A 19,392-nucleotide genomic window follows, 5' to 3' on the forward strand; every position below is an offset into this window, starting at 1 on the left:
GCAGGGCACCCTACTAAAATAACTTCACTTTGGAATGGCTTATAGGAGACCTTCATATTGCATGCTTAAGTATAAGATGTGGGAATCCTTCATATTCATAAGTAATTTTACCACTGTTTCTATATGTCACACTGCACAGAGATGAATAGCCACTTTATTGATGATTTAAAAGTGTTAATTAAAAGCAAAGGTGGCCTTTGTTAAGGCCTTGTTATGTAAGAGTAAATAATTAATAAATGCATTTTTGTAGTATCTAAACTAAAGTATTGCTGTTAGTCTTTTGTCAAAGAGATCTTTAATTAAACAATCGAAAATCTAGAAGATGAGCTCCTTAAATGAAAATCTTTTGGCCTGAGTGGATTTTCACTGCACTTACCATATCTTTAAGGCTTCACTATTAGATAAGCCATTTCAGATTTTCAGTGGACTAAATACACCGACATATTCACTCATGTTTCTGTTCGTTAATAATCTATATATACAGCAAATGGCTACTAATCTCTTTAGTACTAGAAAGTAACATTAGCATTAATAATACTGAAGTGTAGTTAGAAAAGGTTTAACACAACAGAAGTGTGACGAGGGCCCAGGCTGAACTTGAATGAACGTTTGTCAGTGCAAGGAAGAGCTTTGTAAAAGTAAACAGACTCGCTTGTTCAAACTGAAGACTAAACTGCGTGAAAATAAATAGCCGTGAAACAAGAAGAAAGGTTTGGAGCAGCCACCCGTATGCTTGAATCCTGGCTGCAAAAAGCAAATAGGTTGCACAGATGTGTACAGAGTTGAGTCCAAAACATAACTGAATACAAAGTGGAGGTTGTCTTGCTTATAAGGCAGGGTCGGCTGAAGTGACGTCATCGGGACCGGGACCGGAGTGACGTCATCAGGGCCCAAACTGGAAGTGACATTCTTAGGGGGCCAGAAACAGAAGTAACGTTTTTTGTGGGGTTTTTTGGGGCTGGAACCGAAGTGATATCCTTTCAGAACCGGAAGTGACTTTTGGGAGGGGGAGCTGGAAGCAGAAGTGACATTTTTGGGGGCTGGGACCAGAAGTGACATCGTCAGAATCAGGCAAAATTTCGGTGTCCTGGTCTGCAGAGATAAAAGAGAAAGGTTTAATGCACCCTGCCACCCCGGCCTGATGTGGAATTACCTTCTTGTTGGTCCTTCTAGCTGCCTCCCATGCACACGTGTGTGACACCTGCTACAAGTAGTGTCTGTGGTATCTGCACATTCATCCCCTTGTCTACCCGAGGAGGCCTCTGCATTTTTGCGATATCCCAAAGTCGTGCTGGTTAGGTTAGCTGCCATCTCTAAAGCTAGACCAAATGTCGGTGCATGTGCGAGTCTCACCTGTGATGGACAGGTGTCTTGTCCAGAGGTTTTTCCTGCTTTGCAACCAATGCTGCTATTGTATGTTCTTGCCATCTTTAAAAATACATTAAATTTGGAAGGTTTTAAAGTTTGAGTTACACATTGTACACTTTATAGTGTACACAAAGTTCTTCATGGTCAGGGGATAGCATTAACCAAGCATTCTGAATATGACTTATTAGAGATGGATGGACTGTTCTTTCTGATGTTCAAAGGAGTAAATGCATACAGGACTCTTTAAATTGGTGGACGTGATTTCTTGGAAAAGGGTGGCGCGGTGATGCAATGGTAGAAGGAGAACAGCATTTACATCCCGAGTGCTCTCTATGTGAAGCTGGCATGTTCTCCCCGTGTTTGCGAAGGTTTCCTCTGGTTGCTCTGGTTTCTCTCCACAGTCCAAAGACTGGCAGGTTGTGTGGACATGTAATGTTAAATTAGTCCTATTGTGTGTTTATTGTGTGTTTAGTGTGCGTGTTCACCCAGCAATGAGCTGGCACCCCATCTAGGGATTGTTCCAGCTTTAAGCCCAATACTCTGCCTTTCCTGTGATTCTACTTCAGGCAAGTGGGTTTAGAAAATGCACAAATGGATCAACATGACCTCAAAGTGAATAATGAGAGCTGCGCTCCTGGCTTACAGCTTGACATTTATTTAGATGCTTAGATTTAACTGTTGGCTGGGAGTTCTTTTCAGAATGAGCTCCATTTATATTACAGTAGTGTATGATATATGGCAGACTAAATAAAACATTAAATAAGACTTCTCTTTTGTAATTCATCTTGCCACAATTAGAGCTACTTATTATGACACATACAATGTAATAAAAAGTGTCCAGTCTTCAGGATAAAGTAAGTGGAAGTGAGTCATTCATATTTTTTTTTTCTAATTTAAAAACTGACTGGAGACCTTGAGCAACACACTAAATTGAACTCTCTCTGTAATTGGATTATTGATGTGCATGATGCTCCAGAGTCTCTGTAAAAAGGTGTCAAATGCACATTGAAGGAACTGCTTTGTGCACATGGACATTATTCTTAGTCTAAGTACTTGGCTTTGACAAACACTAGATCAGTAATTAGATGGTGAATGTGCGATAACTTAATTACACATACACTACACGGAAGAAATCATTTACCTCCAAAAGTGAGCTTTCCTAATAACACTGGGGCAAATAATATGAAGTAGAGGTTGGATAGTATTCTAAAAATAACATTCATCTGAAGAACACACAAGTGGCAAATTAAATGGTGATAGATAGATATATAGATATGAAAGGCACTATATAAGAGATAGATAGATATGAAGGGAACTATATGATAGATAGATAGATAGATAGATAGATAGATAGATAGATAGATAGATAGATAGATAGATAGATAGATAGATAGATAGATAGATAGATAGATAGATAGATAGATAGATAGATAGATAGATAGATAGATAGAGTATGAAAGGCACTATATAATTACAGTAGATAGATAGACAGAGAGATATGTGATCCCCAAGGGAAAATTCACTTACCCCAGCAGTAAAATAAAAAAAACAACACAATGTGAATAATTGAAAATAAAGTGCAAACTAATATACTGTAAATGCAATACCTACAATTTGGCACCCAGCTTAATAATAATAACAGAATGAAATATTACCAGTATAGAGCAGTTCACTATTACCTGGCCCAGCGATTCTCAAGCTGTGGGGTGTGCCCCGTAACAAAAAAGGGGGCACGAATGTTGCCATATGTGGCGCAATTTCGCTATTTGTAGGGAAATTTTAAACTTGTAGCGGTGTATCGGCAGCAAAAAATATAGGAATAAATTTTATTAGGGTTTCAAAAAAACATTAGGGGGGCACGATTAAAACTGTTATGAAAACTCGGATCGCAAATACTTAAAGGTTGAGAAACGCTGACCTGGCCTAACGTCCACAGATGTTTGTCATACACATTAAAGGATCAGAGTCTCCTCAAAACAAAGATCCTTCTCTTTTTGTGCAGCTGGTCTATGTTGTCCAGGCCATCCAGTCCAATGTTCAGATTGACCAACAGTTTTTTGTAGGACTGCACCACCTCAGGCTCCTCCACATTTATGACGGCTGATCTTGGCATCTCACTAGTATAACGGTGGTCCACCATCAACTTATTTTCTTGATGGTGCTCAATTCAAGGTCATTCCCTCTGCACCATGCCATAGGCCAGTTTTCTGTTTCCTCCTCGTCTCCATAGTTGATGTACTCTACAGGAAAGAGCCATCTGATGCCTTTAGTAGATCTCATAAAGTGGAGTTGTACTTAAAGTTCTATGTAAAGTAAAATATCCATCTAACAATTCCTTTTCTATTCTGTTTTTCCAGTTCAAGATCATGGTCGTCCAGTCCCTGTTCCAGAAGCGTTAGGTGCAAGCCAGTAACCAACCCTGGAGTGGGTATTGGAACATTAAAGTTCACATTAAGTCACATGCTATAATCAGATAATTTACAATTGGCAATTAATCTAAACAGCAAATTATAATTTCTCAAAAATCAGTAAGACAATATAGTAGTTATTGAGACGGACCATGAAATAAGATATTGTCAAATCATGCAACATTTGTACACCAAAAATAAGTCCTCTCATTTACCAAGCCCTGATAACTGCAGAAGTAAAATGGCTGACTATTTCTGACCATTACTGTCACTGGCTGACAGCTACTGACTGATCATCATACTGTCACATCTCTGACATCACACACCGTGTGTTTCTTAGTAATACTAAGGTGACTAGGTAACAAATGGCAAAGCTAGTGCAAAACATCATGGCACCGTATGAAGAATTACATTAAACCCATGATAAATACACTTTTATTGAAAATGGACTAGAAATTTGAAATCTTCACATTCAAAAGCCCAAATGAGACAAACAATGATTAAAAAAGGAACAAATAAAGGATAGAAAAAATTCAAGTTAAAATGGATTGTAACACAGATATTTGGGGTAATGTAAGGAATGCCAGAGGAAGCCTCACACAGACTTGAGAATAATGTGCAAACTCCTAAACTCCAAAATTTAAACCCACTTTCTCTTGTTTTAATGTACTTGCACCACTATCACCAGTTAATAGCAACCGTGAGCTCAAAGTAACATGAGCATGCTTAAACAAAACTACATCATGATGTGCATGCAAAAGTATCATGTCCACTGTAACTGCACTTTCTGAAAGATGCCAAATGCTTTAATGCACCAATTCACCCAGAAGTAGTGACGTACCGAGATCCTTTAGTGCACAGGTCAGGTCAGGTTAGGGTGGGAAGCATGCACAGCACGTTGCTACAGCACGTTGCTACACCCACCACATGACAAAACCACTCAGGATTCTGGTTGGCAACCTCCAAGGCAGACAAGCAGTCCAGTCCCACCCTCTATCTAAGTTACCATCTATCTGTCACAACCAAATGTCACGTTGGCGTCCCCTTCGCCTGGTCCAGCAACTCCGGTCTTCAACAATGAGTATCCTATGAGGTGGCTCACCCATGGGGAATCACGCCACATGTTTGTAGTGCCAAAACTGACGCTACCTCACCATGCAGGTAATGTGCTTCATTCGGGACTCCATCAGAAACTGCTCATTCAACACAAAGTCAAACTAGCAGTACCCTAGGATTCTCAGAAGAGACACACTACCAAAGGAGTCCAGTTTTCTTCTCAGGTCACTGGATAGCATCCACGTCTAACAACCATATAGGAAGACAGGAAGCACCAGGGGCCTCATGCATAACGCCGTGTGTAGAACTCACACTATAACATGGCGTAAGCACAAAAGCAGGAATGTGCATACGCACAGAAAAATCCAGATGCAGGAATCTGTACGTATGCAAACTTCCACGTTCTTCCGCTACATAAATCCCGATCGGCGTGAAAAGTAACGCACGTGCACGTGTCTTCTGTCCCACCCCAACTCCTCCCAGAATTACGCCTCTTTGAATATGCAAATCAATATAAATAGCCCTTAAGCTCAGCCTTCTGTGAAAAGACAATGGGAAAAGCATGGGGGGAAATATAAGAATTTCAGAGAATACCAAATGGAGGCAAAGGAAAAACATATTATTTGTTGGTTTAAACAGTGGTATAATCAACAAAATGAAGCTGATCAAGTGATAGAGTGTCGGAGAAACTCGAAAGCTCAAGTTTACAAAGTCGCACAGTGCCCGAAATAAAAAAGAAATCACATATCAAAGTCGCTGTGAAAAGGCAAGTCGTAGCCCAACGTCTGAGTGTCATATGAAAGCTTATTAGGGTACAGACAAAAAAAAAATAGGCGCACAGTGGGGAAAAAAGCATGAAATGTCAACTTTAATCTCGAAATTTCCACTTTAATCACGTAGTTTATTTTGCCATTAAAGTAGAACATCATAAACTTCATCTTAAAATCGTTTAATTTACTAGTTTCTCAAATCCCATTGTAACTAAAGTGGCACGTTAAATGCTTTGTTCTGTATTTGATCTTCTATTTGCTCTATGTGTGTGAATCACTACCTGCTTCTTAAACGGGCTTTCTCTTTCTCCGACAGGACACATAATCCATTACATTTGTGATATTACAGCTCTCTGAATAATTAAAATACTGAGATGTATACGTGATATCTTTTTCATGATGATAGGAATGAAAGCATGTTATTAAACATGGGAACACGGTGGCGCAGTGATTGTTCATATCTCACGCAAGAGGCTTGCTGCGCCATGTGCGACCTTCGATGAAATAATTTATCACAGCAGTATTGTCTCTTTCAAACGTACTAACCTCCAATTCCTGTCCTTACTTTTATTTCTCCAAAAACCCAAATGCCACACAATCAGCTATATAATAGACGTGAAGCCATTTGTAAGCTTAAAACGCCGATTCTTCAAAACAAGGAACATTAAAATATCTTCGTAGTACGTGTTTAATTATTCTATCCGTCTATCCTTCCAGTGTCGCGTCAGCACCAGCAAGAATATAACGCAATGCAGGAACAATCCCTGAACTAGCTAGCGCTGTGGCACCGTGTCCTCACATGTTTAATTATTAACAATACAGATTATTTAAATGAAGATTATATTATACAGATAAAACTTTAACAACATATTTTGCTGCATTTCATCTTAAAAATGATATCGTCATCACATGTAAATACGGGCTTTATAAAGTGGCGCAGGTTGTGCAATATTATAACTGTAGTGCAAGTTTACAGTGAGGTAATTGTACTTATAAGTACAAACAGTTCTACAAGGAGCACTTGATGGACTGATTGAGTGCGTTTATAGTTCTTGGGATGAAACTTTTTCTAAACCGCGAAGTCCGTACAGGGAAGACTCTGAAGCGTTTTGCCGTGGCTCAGGCAGCGTCTGCTTCATGCTGTGTACCGATAATTCTCTTTCCGATCAGCTGCTGCTGTGATTCCCCACTCAGATACAGTGATATAAATACTCCGAGTGGTGCAGTGAGAGTAATATGGAAAAAGATGATCTGCTGTGGCAACCCTTAACGGGAGCAGCTGAAAGAAGAAGAAGATGCAGTGAGAGTTACAACGCTAAAGCAGTTATGGTATTTGGAATACTATGGCTATTCCCTGGACCATTATATTGCTGCAGGTTAATTACAATCAGATGCATTACACTAATAAACAATATGCAGTTAGTTTCAGTGTATTTATAAAGCCGCGTCAGGAATGTGGATCTAAGAAAGGAAGGGTGATCACACAGGAACTGTAGCACTACTTTGACGCTGGGTGCCGCCAGTCTGCAAAACCGAGCAGAGAAATTGCGTACGCCAGGGTATGAGGTACCGTGGAAATGTGCGTGGCTTTACTCCAAGTTTAGGTTTTATACATCGAGATTTGAGCATGGAAACATTCGTACGCAACATTTCTGTGCGTACACACCGTTTATACATGAGGCCCCAGGACTTTAAAGACTTTGATCTTTGTCCTTTCACAAGGATATCGAGATCGCCAATCACCCCATTCCAGCGACGTCATGACCCCCCACATTCTCCCAATCCATCTACTGACTTCATAGGAAGAATCACCAGAAGCATGAATGTCACTGCCGAGGTAAGTAAACCTCTCGACAAAGTTGACACTCTCTCCACAGACAAACACACTGCTGATGGCTGTACCCAAGAGGTCATTAAAGGCCTCGATCTTGGTTTTTATCCAGGACACTCGCAAGCCCAGACACTCAGACTCCTCGCTCAGTCTCTCAAGAGCCCCGATCAGAGCCTTCATTGACTCTGCAAAGATCACAGCATCATCAGCAAAGTCAAGATCAGTGAATCTTTCTTCACCAACAGATGCCCCACAGCCGCTGGACACCACAACCTTGTCCAACACCCAGTCCATGCAAGTATTGAACAGAGTAGGAGCAAGAACACACAACCTGACGAACACCACAATCAACTGGGAAAAATGCAGAGTGCACAGTGGCTCAAAAGTGGAGAAAGGGCACTCTTTAGGGAAGATGATGTTACACTTATATTAAGGCTTCATTGTCACAAATCTGTGCCTGCTTGTACAGTATACCCATTTTTTTAAATAGCTAGAATTCAACCTCAGAAACTAAGCCACGGAAAGAGTCTACAGTGAGTGAGGGCTCGTGGTGGGATTGCAAAGCCCATAGTATTTTTGATTCACACTGTAAGCAGCCAAACCTGGGTTGCACTGATCAAACATGCTTAAGGGGGCTCACCCAGATGCCTGAAAACCAACACACAGCAATTAAATTGTGCACGTCTGAGAATATATGTTACATATGTGTATGTTATTAGCTGTATTACCCAGCTTCACCCAGGAAATTCTGTAAAATAATGAGCGTCATTTACAGTGCTGTCAGTTAAACAACTGTATCGGAAGTACTACATAACTAAGTGCTTTTCTGTACACAATATTTGGAGTTTTTTTTTTATTTGTATAAAAAGGTTAGTCTTACTAGCTAGCAGTGCATTGCAGTGGTTAAGGCTTTGGACTTCAGACTCTGAGGTTTTGAGTTCAAATCCCACTACTGACACTAGTCACGTCACCTGTCTGTGCTCCAATTGGAAAAATGAAAAGAAATGTAACCAATTGTATCATAAATATTGTAAGCTGCGTTGGATAAAGGCGACAACCTAATAATAAGTAAGAATATTATTATTAGGTCACTGGTGTGGCTTACTCTTGAACATGCTATGCACAATTGTCCACGTGTGAACCATTTGATTAGTTCCTGCTTTTTTGTGCTTTTCCTTCTGTCTTGGCTTTGGTTGATGGTCATTAAAAACACAATTTTACAGGAAACCATATTCTTTTGAATTGTAATGGCTAATCAGTAGGCAAAATTTGAAATTTAAGTATATATTATTATTTTTAGATGTTTATGATTTATTTTCATTTGTTGATGCTGTTCATTCAACTTCTTTTTGTGTTTTTTGTTAGTTGTATGTAGTCCTTATTTACAGCCTGCAGATGTGAATGCACATGCAAAGAAGGAGTGTGAAGTGAATATGCAGAAGTGCTGGTACCCTTTGTCGGTATTTCTCAACCACTGGGTCACAGTGGTAGTTGGTTGGTAGCCAGTAATTTTCATTTTGTCACAAGCACACAAGGAAAAATAATGCCATTTAAGTTTCTGAGATGCACTGAAAGCAAAAGGCCTGCTGAAACGTCCAACAGTGCTGTGCAATATTTTTCTTCGTCTCTAACTGTACTTGCTTCACCAAAGGGGAGCAACCCTCTCCCTACCCACTCTTTAACTTGTGCTGTTTTAACCAAGGGGGAGCCCTGGAGCAACATCACCCCCATTAATTTGCTTTTTGAGGTGGGTTTTCATCACCGCAACTGGGGACTGGAGGTTGATGGTGCAGAACAGATAACCAAGATGAGAGCCGGTAGTCAAAAGCAAAAAACAACTCTTGCTGACAATTGAGCTTTGCCTGTTTCTTGAGTTTTGTCAAACTTTCTTTTTCTGTACACAACACAATCACATCTCCTTTTTCCTGTCCAGGACACCACCCCGTCTACAGTTGTCTGTCCATACTATTGGCTAGTGGTGGTATTCATGTGACTTGTCAATCATTTCTGTTGTGTCTTTAATTTACATAAAACAGTGCAGTGAAGAGCACAGAAGTTAGCACAGTAATAATAAATATTGACAAATAAATTAACACGTGTCGGCTGATTTTCTTTTTTCAATAACGTTGCCAAAATTTCAATCCATGAAGCCATTTTTTAAAATTTAAAATTTTGAGGTGTTTTGTTTTTCTAATGTAAGGCTTTTTTTTTTACCTCTGAATATAAACACACTGAAATGTCACTTCTTAGCAGACACCCAAAGACTTAGGTATACCGTCCCTGCAAATATCTTTTTAAGTAAACAGGAAATAGTGTTTGTATAGATATATAACAACAACAACATTTACTTATATAGCATATTTTCATACAAATGATGTAGCTCAAAGTGCTTTACAGCAGGGGTAGGCAACGTCGGTCCTGGAGTGCCACAGTATGTGCAGGTTTTTGTTCCAACCCAGTTCCTTAACGAGAACTCAATTATTGCTGATGAAGCACATATTGCTTAAGTGACATTTTAATGCTTCATTTTAGTGGTCTCGCTTGTTAAGGTTCTGCAACCTTAATTTCTTATTTCAATCTTAAACTGCTGCATTCAGTGTTTTAATTGCTCCTTATTAGCAATAAGATGTAAAAGACAAAAGCAGCCAGCAGTTCTCCAGCTAGCTTTTTTCCAATTACATCTGTGTGTGTTCATCATGCACGGTTTGATTTAATAAAACACTTAATAGAAAAATGTGACAGACTGAAAATGATCTGTTTTAGGCTTCAAATCATTTGGATGATATCCTTGGAAAGGAAAAAAATCTACGATATAAAAGCCTTACATTGCACAGACTAACAAGCCATAAAATTAAATAAGGTCTGAGATTGGCAATGATTGGTTTCTAATTAAGCAATTGGGTTGAATGAAAACCTGTAGCCACTGCGGCTCACCAGGACCGACATTGCCTACCCCTGTTTTACATCTTATTGCTAATAAGGAGCAATTAAAACACTGAATGCAGCAGTTTAAGATTGAAATAAGCAATTAAGGTTGGAGAACCTTAACAAGCGAGACCACTAAAATGAAGCATTAAAATGCCACTTAAGCAATATGTGCTTCATCAGCAATAATTGAGTTTTCATTAAGGAACTGGGTTGGAACAAAAACCTGCACATACTGTGGCACTCCAGGACCGACGTTGCCTACCCCTGCTTTACAGGATGATGAAAGAAAAAAAAGACAAACTATATAAAAATTAAAATTAGGCAATACTAATTAACATAGAATAAAAGTAAGGCCAGGGAGGACAAAAAAAATCTCTAGATGCCTGGAGAAAAAAAATTAAATATTGCAGGGGTTCCGAGGCCACAAGACCACCCAGCACCCTCTAGGCATTCTACCTAACATCAATGACCTTGATCAGTCCTCATGGTATACAGGCTTCACATGGAAGAACTTGATGATGATGGTCATGTGGACTTCTGACCTTTAATCGATCAATGTAAGGACATCACGGTGCTTTGATCGGGTTGTGAGGATGCAGATCACCACCACAGAAAACCGGAAAAATAACAGAAGTGAAAGTAGGGGTTAGTACGGATGCCTTACCATGAATGATAATAGATAATTAAATGCATATACAGAGTATCAGGATTAAACTAAAATGAAGCTATGAGAAAGCCATTTTAATGAGTTTAGCTCTTGGAATTATAAGCAGACACTCATTTGAAGATCTAAGGTTATGATTTGGAGTGTAACTATGTCTGTCAGAGCTAACACCACCAAATAGTGCTTTACAGTAACACTGTATTATCATTTTTTACAATGTTGCATCTTTAATGAACAACTCCTACATGTATTGCTGCACAGTATGATTATATTGTCTGTTTATGCAGAGTCACTCATTGCTGGCGTTTTCATATAAAATCTAATTTACTGTATAGAGATGTTCATAATTTACAGGCTCACATAATGTTGTCCAGTAGCACTACATCACAATTTCATACAAATAGCATTATCATCTCGACACTGCTTCATGCTATTAACACATTGTGGTTTTATATATTAATGCGCTCTTTATGTAATTTGTAAAGTCTGTAAAGTTTGTAATTGTATTTACCTATAAACTTGTCACAGTGCTCTGTGCCTCCATTCAATGAGGGCACTACACAAAAATAAACTGAACTGAAATGTGAATTTCATGGTCAATATCCTCCCACTGTGCCTGAACATCCCATCACAGATTTCTGGAGTGTCTCCCAGTATTCTCCCATTTTACGGTATTATCAAGTGAGTCGGCCCATATGGTGTGATGTGAAGAAAAGGTGAGTTACACCCAAGTAGCAGTGATGAAAGCATCTTCTGAAAGGTGCTTTATTTGGTAGAAATGTATTACATGAATATTTTCAAATGAAGTAATCCACCGAGGTCTGTTGTTAATTAAATTTTATCCCATCTTAGACGGGTAGAACAACCAGTGCCCTTGTACCCTTACTTTTTTTTTCTTTTAATTGTGTTCTAGTGGTGCAGTATCAAGTCCACATCTATACCGGACATTTGAATCAGGCAGAGACGCAGTCTCCAGTTTTCATCTGTCTGTTTGGGGAGAGAGGTGATTCAGGGCAGCGACTACTTCACAAGTCTGACCAACCCATCAGGTTTCAGAAAGGGCAGGTAATGGCAGTCTTTGGAATAATGTAGTAAAAAAAAAAGGAACGTTGTCATTACTGGTGCACTGCATTATTACTGATCTTTGAATCTGCCATGGTAAGTATGACAATTGACAGAAAAACAATGAATGTCCAAAGATTCAAAACTCTATGGCTGGCAGGTACTCAATATAAAGTAATTCTTTTATTTGATAAAGACAGAAGAGAGATCCACTGTGATGATGTACGTTCTGCTCCATGCTCCCACCTCTCTTCTGGGAGCCTCTTGAACCCAGCACCATCGGTAATGTAACTGGATGAGCTCTGCAATGAGGACAGATCACACCAGGAGCAAGGGGATCATGTAAAAAGTGTACAAGTGCTTTAATTAAAAACAAAAACAAAGCTAAATCCAAAAACAAATCAAAACAGTGTCCGCAGTGCAGTGCTCCATAGTTCAATAAATAATCCATAAAAAATGACAAGTGGAGGTTAAAATCCCAAATAAATAATTCAACAGGCTGGAAACAGCCCCCTTTTAAAAACCCGGTGCCTTCTTCCTTCTACCTGGCGGCTCCCCTGCTTCTCCCATCGGGCTTTGCAACAGGGGAGTCACCCTACCTGCAGGTCCCCTGGCTATGTAGAGTTTGGGTTTGGATTCCCCAACGGCCAGGGCGCTCACGCTGAGGCTCACCCTCCCAAGCCTCCTTGACTCCCACTGCCTTCTGGGGTGAGTCCTCCATACCGCCGGTCACTCCAACTCCTAAAAACCACTCAGCTGGAGCAACAACTTCTTTCAGCCCCCCGAGTGTCAGCCAAACACCCATTCCAGGGCTCTCCTTCCAGCTGCCTGTTATCCAGTGAGCCTGCTCTCTCTCGCTCGCACTGGCTCTCCACGCCTTCAGCCTCCAGCCTCCCTCCACTAACCTCCATTCTTCCTCTGATCTTTTTTCCTCCCTTCCGTGCACTTCAGTGCAGAAACGTCCACACCAACACACCCGTTCCTTAAGCTGTGAGTGCAGCGATTATTAATTTAAAAAACTGTCCATTCATTTAGAGGCACGGACCTGCTATACCACAACCACATGCTTGCCCCACTTGACCATATTAGACAGGAACCATTGAATGGGATTATTTCACACTGCTACCCAACATTGAACTCTTTTAAATTCTTATACTTTTTGCTTTCCACCAAACAAGTATGGCATCTGTTTCCCCTTTCACTGTTTATAGTGTCTAGACACTGTGTAGTTCCTCACAGCACACCATAACATCTCAGTCATGCTTGGAGTACATCCTAAAACTCTTGTGACCACTAAGGCACACACCTTCCTGGTAGTCTATGCATACTTTACATCACACCACTGTCCTCTAATTCCCACACACCAACATGTAAACCTCCAGTTAACTGTAATGGGGCTAAAGTTTCAATGTGGCACTCTCTTCTTCTGAGCACTGGATGCATCCTTTTCAGTTCTGTAACTCGCAGTGTTAAAATAAAGTGGGCCTTCTGGGCCTGACTCTTTTTTTCTTATTCTGTGAGCTTCTCATGACCTCATCTGAATTTTGGGCACCACCTTGACAAGTACACCAAATATAAACAAATGAATTTGTATTTGGCCTTTGTGCTTCTTCAGGTATAAACTGTTTTAACAATAATAACCCTCTGGGCCAGAGAGCATTAATCACTCAGAGTACCTGTCTAGGAGAAGGCTTTAGTAGAGTGCAGAGCATACTCACAGTCACTCATACGGAGTCACCGGATAACCTGACCTTCTCTTTTGGGATGAGTGAGATAAAAGGAGCCCCTGGACAAAAACATACACACTGAAACTAGGAGAACATTCTTCACAAAGAAAGGGGAAATTTGTACCCAGGTCTTTGAAGCTGTGAGGCAGGAGAACTGACCAATGTGCTACTATGCCTCCCAATTGTGACCTAATATTTAGCTCATTCAACTGTCTCCCTATTAGTATATGGTGTGTGTGTGTGTGGGTTCGGGGGTTATAGTCAAGACTGCTATGGTAAACAGTTTTGTATTGTACATGGTACATGTCCCCAGAATGAAACAAATCAACTAGTAGACAACTCATTGTTGAATATTGGGCTCCCTGTGACCCATGGTAAGGTAAAGGTAATACTTAGGGTTGGTTGTCCCTTTTGTGAATGGATGAGGTTCAAGATTGCTTAGATACCTGAGGCCGTTACAAAGAGTTTCATTGGAAACACTTCAGGACACTTCCATAGACTAGCCCTGATGCCAGAAGTTATGTAAGGAGTATACCTGGAAGTACTTTCTGGTTGGGGCTTTAATCCCAATTCCAATCACCAGTACAATAAACTAGGAACTGAAGGGATAATTGGACAATAGTTCAAATGATGGAAGAAGAGAGGCGAGGAACAGTTTAAAAAGATGTTTTAAACTAATTTAGTCTTATTTGAGGTGGCCTAAGGGAATTAAAATCATTATTAAGGGTCTCAACAACCAGTAAGTTTATGGTTTTCTTCTTTGTGTTGTTACATTTTGTTTAGGGTGGTGCAGTGGTGGCACTGCTGCCTTGCCATAAGGAGGCCAATGTTTGCGTCCCGGGTCCTCCCTGAGTGGAGTTTGCATGTTCTCCCCATGTCTGTGTGGGTTTCCTCTGGGTGATCCCACAGTCCAAAGACATGCAGGTTTGGTGGGCTGACCATAATAAATTGACCCTTAGTTTTGTTTGTGTGTGTGTGTGGGTTTGCCCTGCAATGGACTGGCTCCCAGGTGTCCAGGGTTTGTTCCTGCCTTGCGCAGTATGCTAGCTGGAACATCTTCCAGAACCCCCTGTGACAATGTTCAGGACCAAGTGGGTTAGAAAATGACTGGCATTTTGTTCACCCTTATGTCCCCATCCTTGTGTTTATCATTTATTTAATAAAAAAACTTTGTTTTAATCATATTTGGTGTCATTGGAGTCATCCTTGTAAGTGTAAACTCCACATGCCAAAATATCTGAACAGCTGTTATGCTTTAGTTTGAACCCAAATTTAAAGTACTGAGATGCTTCACAGCCATTCATAAATGTTCACTGAACACATAAATAAATAAAGCCATCACCAAATGTAAAATAGGGTTTCATTTTGCTGATGAAAGGTAGAGATGGTTTCTTGAACTTTAAGCATGAAATCATTTCTTTTCTCCACTTTCAGTAAAGCTTCTGTGTCTTTTACTTTAAAGATGGATACCTTTCAGCTGGATGCAGTGTCATTAGGAAAACTGCAGAGGGTGCTGTTACGCTGTGAAGCTGCAACTAAGTCTCAGTACTGGTATTGTGAGAAAGTGGTCATCAAGGAGCCAGAGGAGGACTCGGAGTACATCTTCAACTGTGAAAGGTGACGTCTGGGGAACATATATACATGAGCTTTTTTTGGAATTAGACAGGTTCACCAGTTCTACAGTCTTTCAAAAACAGGTGCATTTGCCATTAATCTGTGATCTTCCATCTATATTGTTTAAACTTATATAGTTTTTATTGACTTTACTGTTCTGTGCTCACTCCTTTTCATACATTCCAAAAGACGGTCTAATTCCATTACGCTTGTCAAATTGATACTGGTCATGCCAATTCTAAGAGTGATTGATTCATTAGTTTCTATAATATGTACATCTGTATATTGTGACGGAGGAACAAACCAAGGGCACCAAAAGAAAGTTTGGGCTCCAGTCAGGTGACAAATGTAATCAGCATGTGAAAGAAAAGTGCTTTGGCTAAACCTTGCACAAATGCTCAAGAAAGGTCCATCAGTGGGACCTCTGTCCTCATTGAAGGTTTGGGTTCAAATTAACACTGACTTCCAGAGGGACATCCCTTCTTATAACATCTGATAAGGAAGGGCAGGGCCAACTCTGGGCAGAGTTAGGCATTGTCTTGTCAGAACTGTGGTTGTGAGAGAAAATAGAGTTAGTGCCAGCACACCCCCTCTCGTCCCAGAGTGGTATCACTTACCTCATCAGAGTTAGGAAGGTGGTCTCCTGGCACTATATATATATATATATATATATATATATACATAATATATAGTAAAACACCAAAATAAAAGTAGGTATATCTCTGCTACTGCGGTGGGTTGGCACCCTGCCCAGGATTGTTTCCTCCCTTGTGCCCTGTGTTGGCTGGGATTGGCTCCAGCAGACCCCCGTGACCCTGTGTTCGGATTCAGCAGGTTGGACAATGGATGGATGGATGGATATCTCTGCTAAGGTTCTACTCACTAGATGCCATGAGGTCCAATCGCCTCGTTAGCTGGTTTCAGGCTTAACGCCGACTTCTAGACAAGTTCAAGGTTATATGACTTTGTAGGCAGAAGCAGCAGGGGTCAGGGGCACTCTCCCAGAAATGATATCCGATATCTTCTGGTGGGCATTCCTTCATTCTAAAGGTTGAAACGCTTGAGTAGTTAGTTCTTGTGTCACACTCTTCACCTTTCCTCAATTTGTTTCTCCACACGACTACCTGTTAGACACTCATGTGGCTCTACATGTTTACATGGGTGTACAGGTTTATTGGATCACTGTACCAAGTATAGTGAAATTCTTGCTTACATGTGCAACATGCAGCACATTGACACAATACAGCACTAATTCTTTTAAAATATGCTACATTTATATGACAGTTTTTAGCAAACAAAAGTGTAAATTAAGTAAATCATATCTTTTATAACACACACACACATACAGTATATACAGTATGCTTGGGCCATAAGTGACGCCTCCTTCTGGAACACCCAGGATTTAGGTTAGTGGGACTGAAAGGGGCGGAGCTAAGTGTCCTCACTGGCACTGTATGGGAAGAAACAGAAGACATTGTTAGCAGTAGCGTACCCTCTGACCACAGCAGCTTATTACATACCTCAGCAGAGCCTCTGAGGGAGTCGATTAATATTGTAAAAATGCAAAGACACAGAACAAATTAAAATGCCCATACATGCAACTGATATAAAGGACCGGATTCAATTTTCTTTGATTGTCTACCAGATTTCCTTAATGAATTAATTGTCCTTGGCAAAGTCTCCATTTTTGATGGATACGGAAGGACGCAGATTTCATGAACGGAAAGTATGTTGTAACAAGACCACTAGGGGGCCTGCCAGCCACCCAACCCAACACAGACAGACACTAGAGGCACACTTATAAAAACACAAGTTTTTTATTCTCTTTTCTTCGCCTTCCCTATTCCCACAGGCACAACACTGTCCCAATAAGCACAATAGCACACACTACTTATAATAAATCTTCTCTTCTCCTCCACTGTTCTCGACTCTGGCTCTCGGAGTGGAGGCTGCTGGCTCTTTTTATAGCCCACCCGGAATGTGCTCTAGGTGTGGCAGAAGAAACGCCCACATGGGCTCAGGAACCACTGCAGCGCCCCCTGGCGTCACCCCTGGATCCCAACAGGGTTGTAGAGAACTCCATCTCCCATGGAGCCCTGCAGGAATCTGAGGTGCCACTGCCACCCTGGGGGACTGCCATCTAGCATCCCGGGGGAGGTACTGTTTAATCCATGCTTGTTACCCCGGACCATATAAAGAAGAGGAGTCCCAGCCGGGCTAGGGCTCAGGTCGTTCGCCACAATGTAAAATAAAATTATAATCTTAAACTTGATCATCCATTTCAGGGTTAGAGGGGAGCCAGGGTCTATTCTGGCAGCACAGGGTGTTAGGATGGAACCAACAACATATTGAAGGGGTATAGAACAAAAAAAAAAGAACAAAAGCTGACACTTTATCACAAAAATTTAGTATCAACAGGGAAAACAAAGAAAGCAGTACTTTGTATGAAAAGCCTCATCATTTTTACTGCTAACTTGAAAAAGGTAAATTGTGAAGGCCCTGTGTGAAGCCCATCTTGACCCTGCCCAGTGACTGTGGACACCTAGTCATGATAATGACCTCCTAATCGGTAGAAACCACCACAGTGCTGAAACAAGCAAACACGAGATCTAAAGCACAAAGTAAAGGTGCTTACAACTGGCAAAACTGTGTGCAAAATGGCTTGAAAAAGGGAATAGAAAACAGCAACAACTGAACCAAACTGATGAAGATTATTTTTTCAAAAAGGTTTAGATAAGCTGACACTCATATCAGGCCTCCAGGCCTATAATCACAAAGGGAAGATTACGGTGATGTTATGTGCCGACCCACATGACTATGCCCATTTATTTCCATCATGACACTTCTGCAGTCTTAGATCCTGAAAATCTATGGAAGATTACAAGCAATGCAAAAAATTCTGAAACAAAATACAAATAATAAAAAAACAGTAACACACATGAGACTCCATTTCTTTTTATATGTCCTGGTAGTGAGAAGTCAAACAAAATGACACCTTTTATTGGCAAACTAAAAAGATTATAATATGCAGGGGCCTGAGTTGCCTCGAAAGCTTGCATATTGTAATCTTTTTAGTTCGCCAATAAAAGGTGTCATTTTGCTTGACTTCTCACTACATTCATAATGGCTAACACGGTACAACACCCTAGTACTCTACCCTGGTAAGATACAGAGGTATGTTTTTATACCAGCAGAACGGTTGGTTGGCTGATTTATGCAAAATGTGGCTGTTTAGTCTACACTTGAATTAAAATTCATTTTTTACAACCTATTTTGAATTGATTCCATACAATAATAGATTAAGAGATGAAAAATGGTTACCACTAGGAGCAAATTTATACCTGCAAATAAAATTAACGGAAACACTTAATACCACTAATAATAATCCCTCTGAATGTATTGCACTGTAAAGGAATATGATAATAGATGAATGTCTACTGACAAGGGAGCAGATATATTAAGAGTCTTTATTCAAGTATGCTGATGATAATGAATTTATTTCTAGGTGGATTCCTTATTCTTCTCAGGGTATTGTCAAGTCTGACATAGAACTTCCACTTCAAGGTAACTTGCTTGTTCTGTTTTAAACCATAATGAAACATTAAATGTCTTGAATTTACTAAACATGAGCTAATGTAATTTTTCAAAAAGATTCATTTCCTTTTTTTGTATTTTGTGTAGCTACTCTAATGCCACAGCTCCCGTTTTTAGGCTTCTTTTATTTGGGCTTAGGCAGAACCCACTCAGTTCATAATCATAATTTGTGCTGCCCAACTTATTCTGAATTTTTATGCACTTTTTCTTGATGTAAATGTACATACTGTATATAGTGGCACAATCAAGGTACCAAAGTGGGCACAAATCTTCACCTAGAGACCCATCCATCCATTTTCTAACTCTCACAATCCAGTTGTACAGTTTGAAGGCCAAAGCCTATTGGGTTCAGGCTGGGAATCAGAGCCAT

General features: G+C 40.3%; 1 protein-coding gene across 1 annotated transcript in view; it reads left to right on the forward strand.

Moving 5' to 3' along the window:
• The window catches only part of LOC114653043 (lipoxygenase homology domain-containing protein 1-like), a 394,200-nt gene that overhangs the window by 81,605 nt on the left and 293,203 nt on the right, over positions 1-19,392 (forward strand). Inside the window, 4 exon segments of the mRNA XM_051929357.1 lie at positions 8,799-8,927; positions 11,939-12,090; positions 15,277-15,431; positions 18,934-18,992. Of these exon segments, the coding sequence (XP_051785317.1) occupies positions 8,799-8,927; positions 11,939-12,090; positions 15,277-15,431; positions 18,934-18,992 (495 nt within the window).

This window comes from Erpetoichthys calabaricus, chromosome 6 (genome assembly GCF_900747795.2).
Source record: "Erpetoichthys calabaricus chromosome 6, fErpCal1.3, whole genome shotgun sequence".
Classification (NCBI taxonomy): domain Eukaryota; kingdom Metazoa; phylum Chordata; class Cladistia; order Polypteriformes; family Polypteridae; genus Erpetoichthys; species Erpetoichthys calabaricus.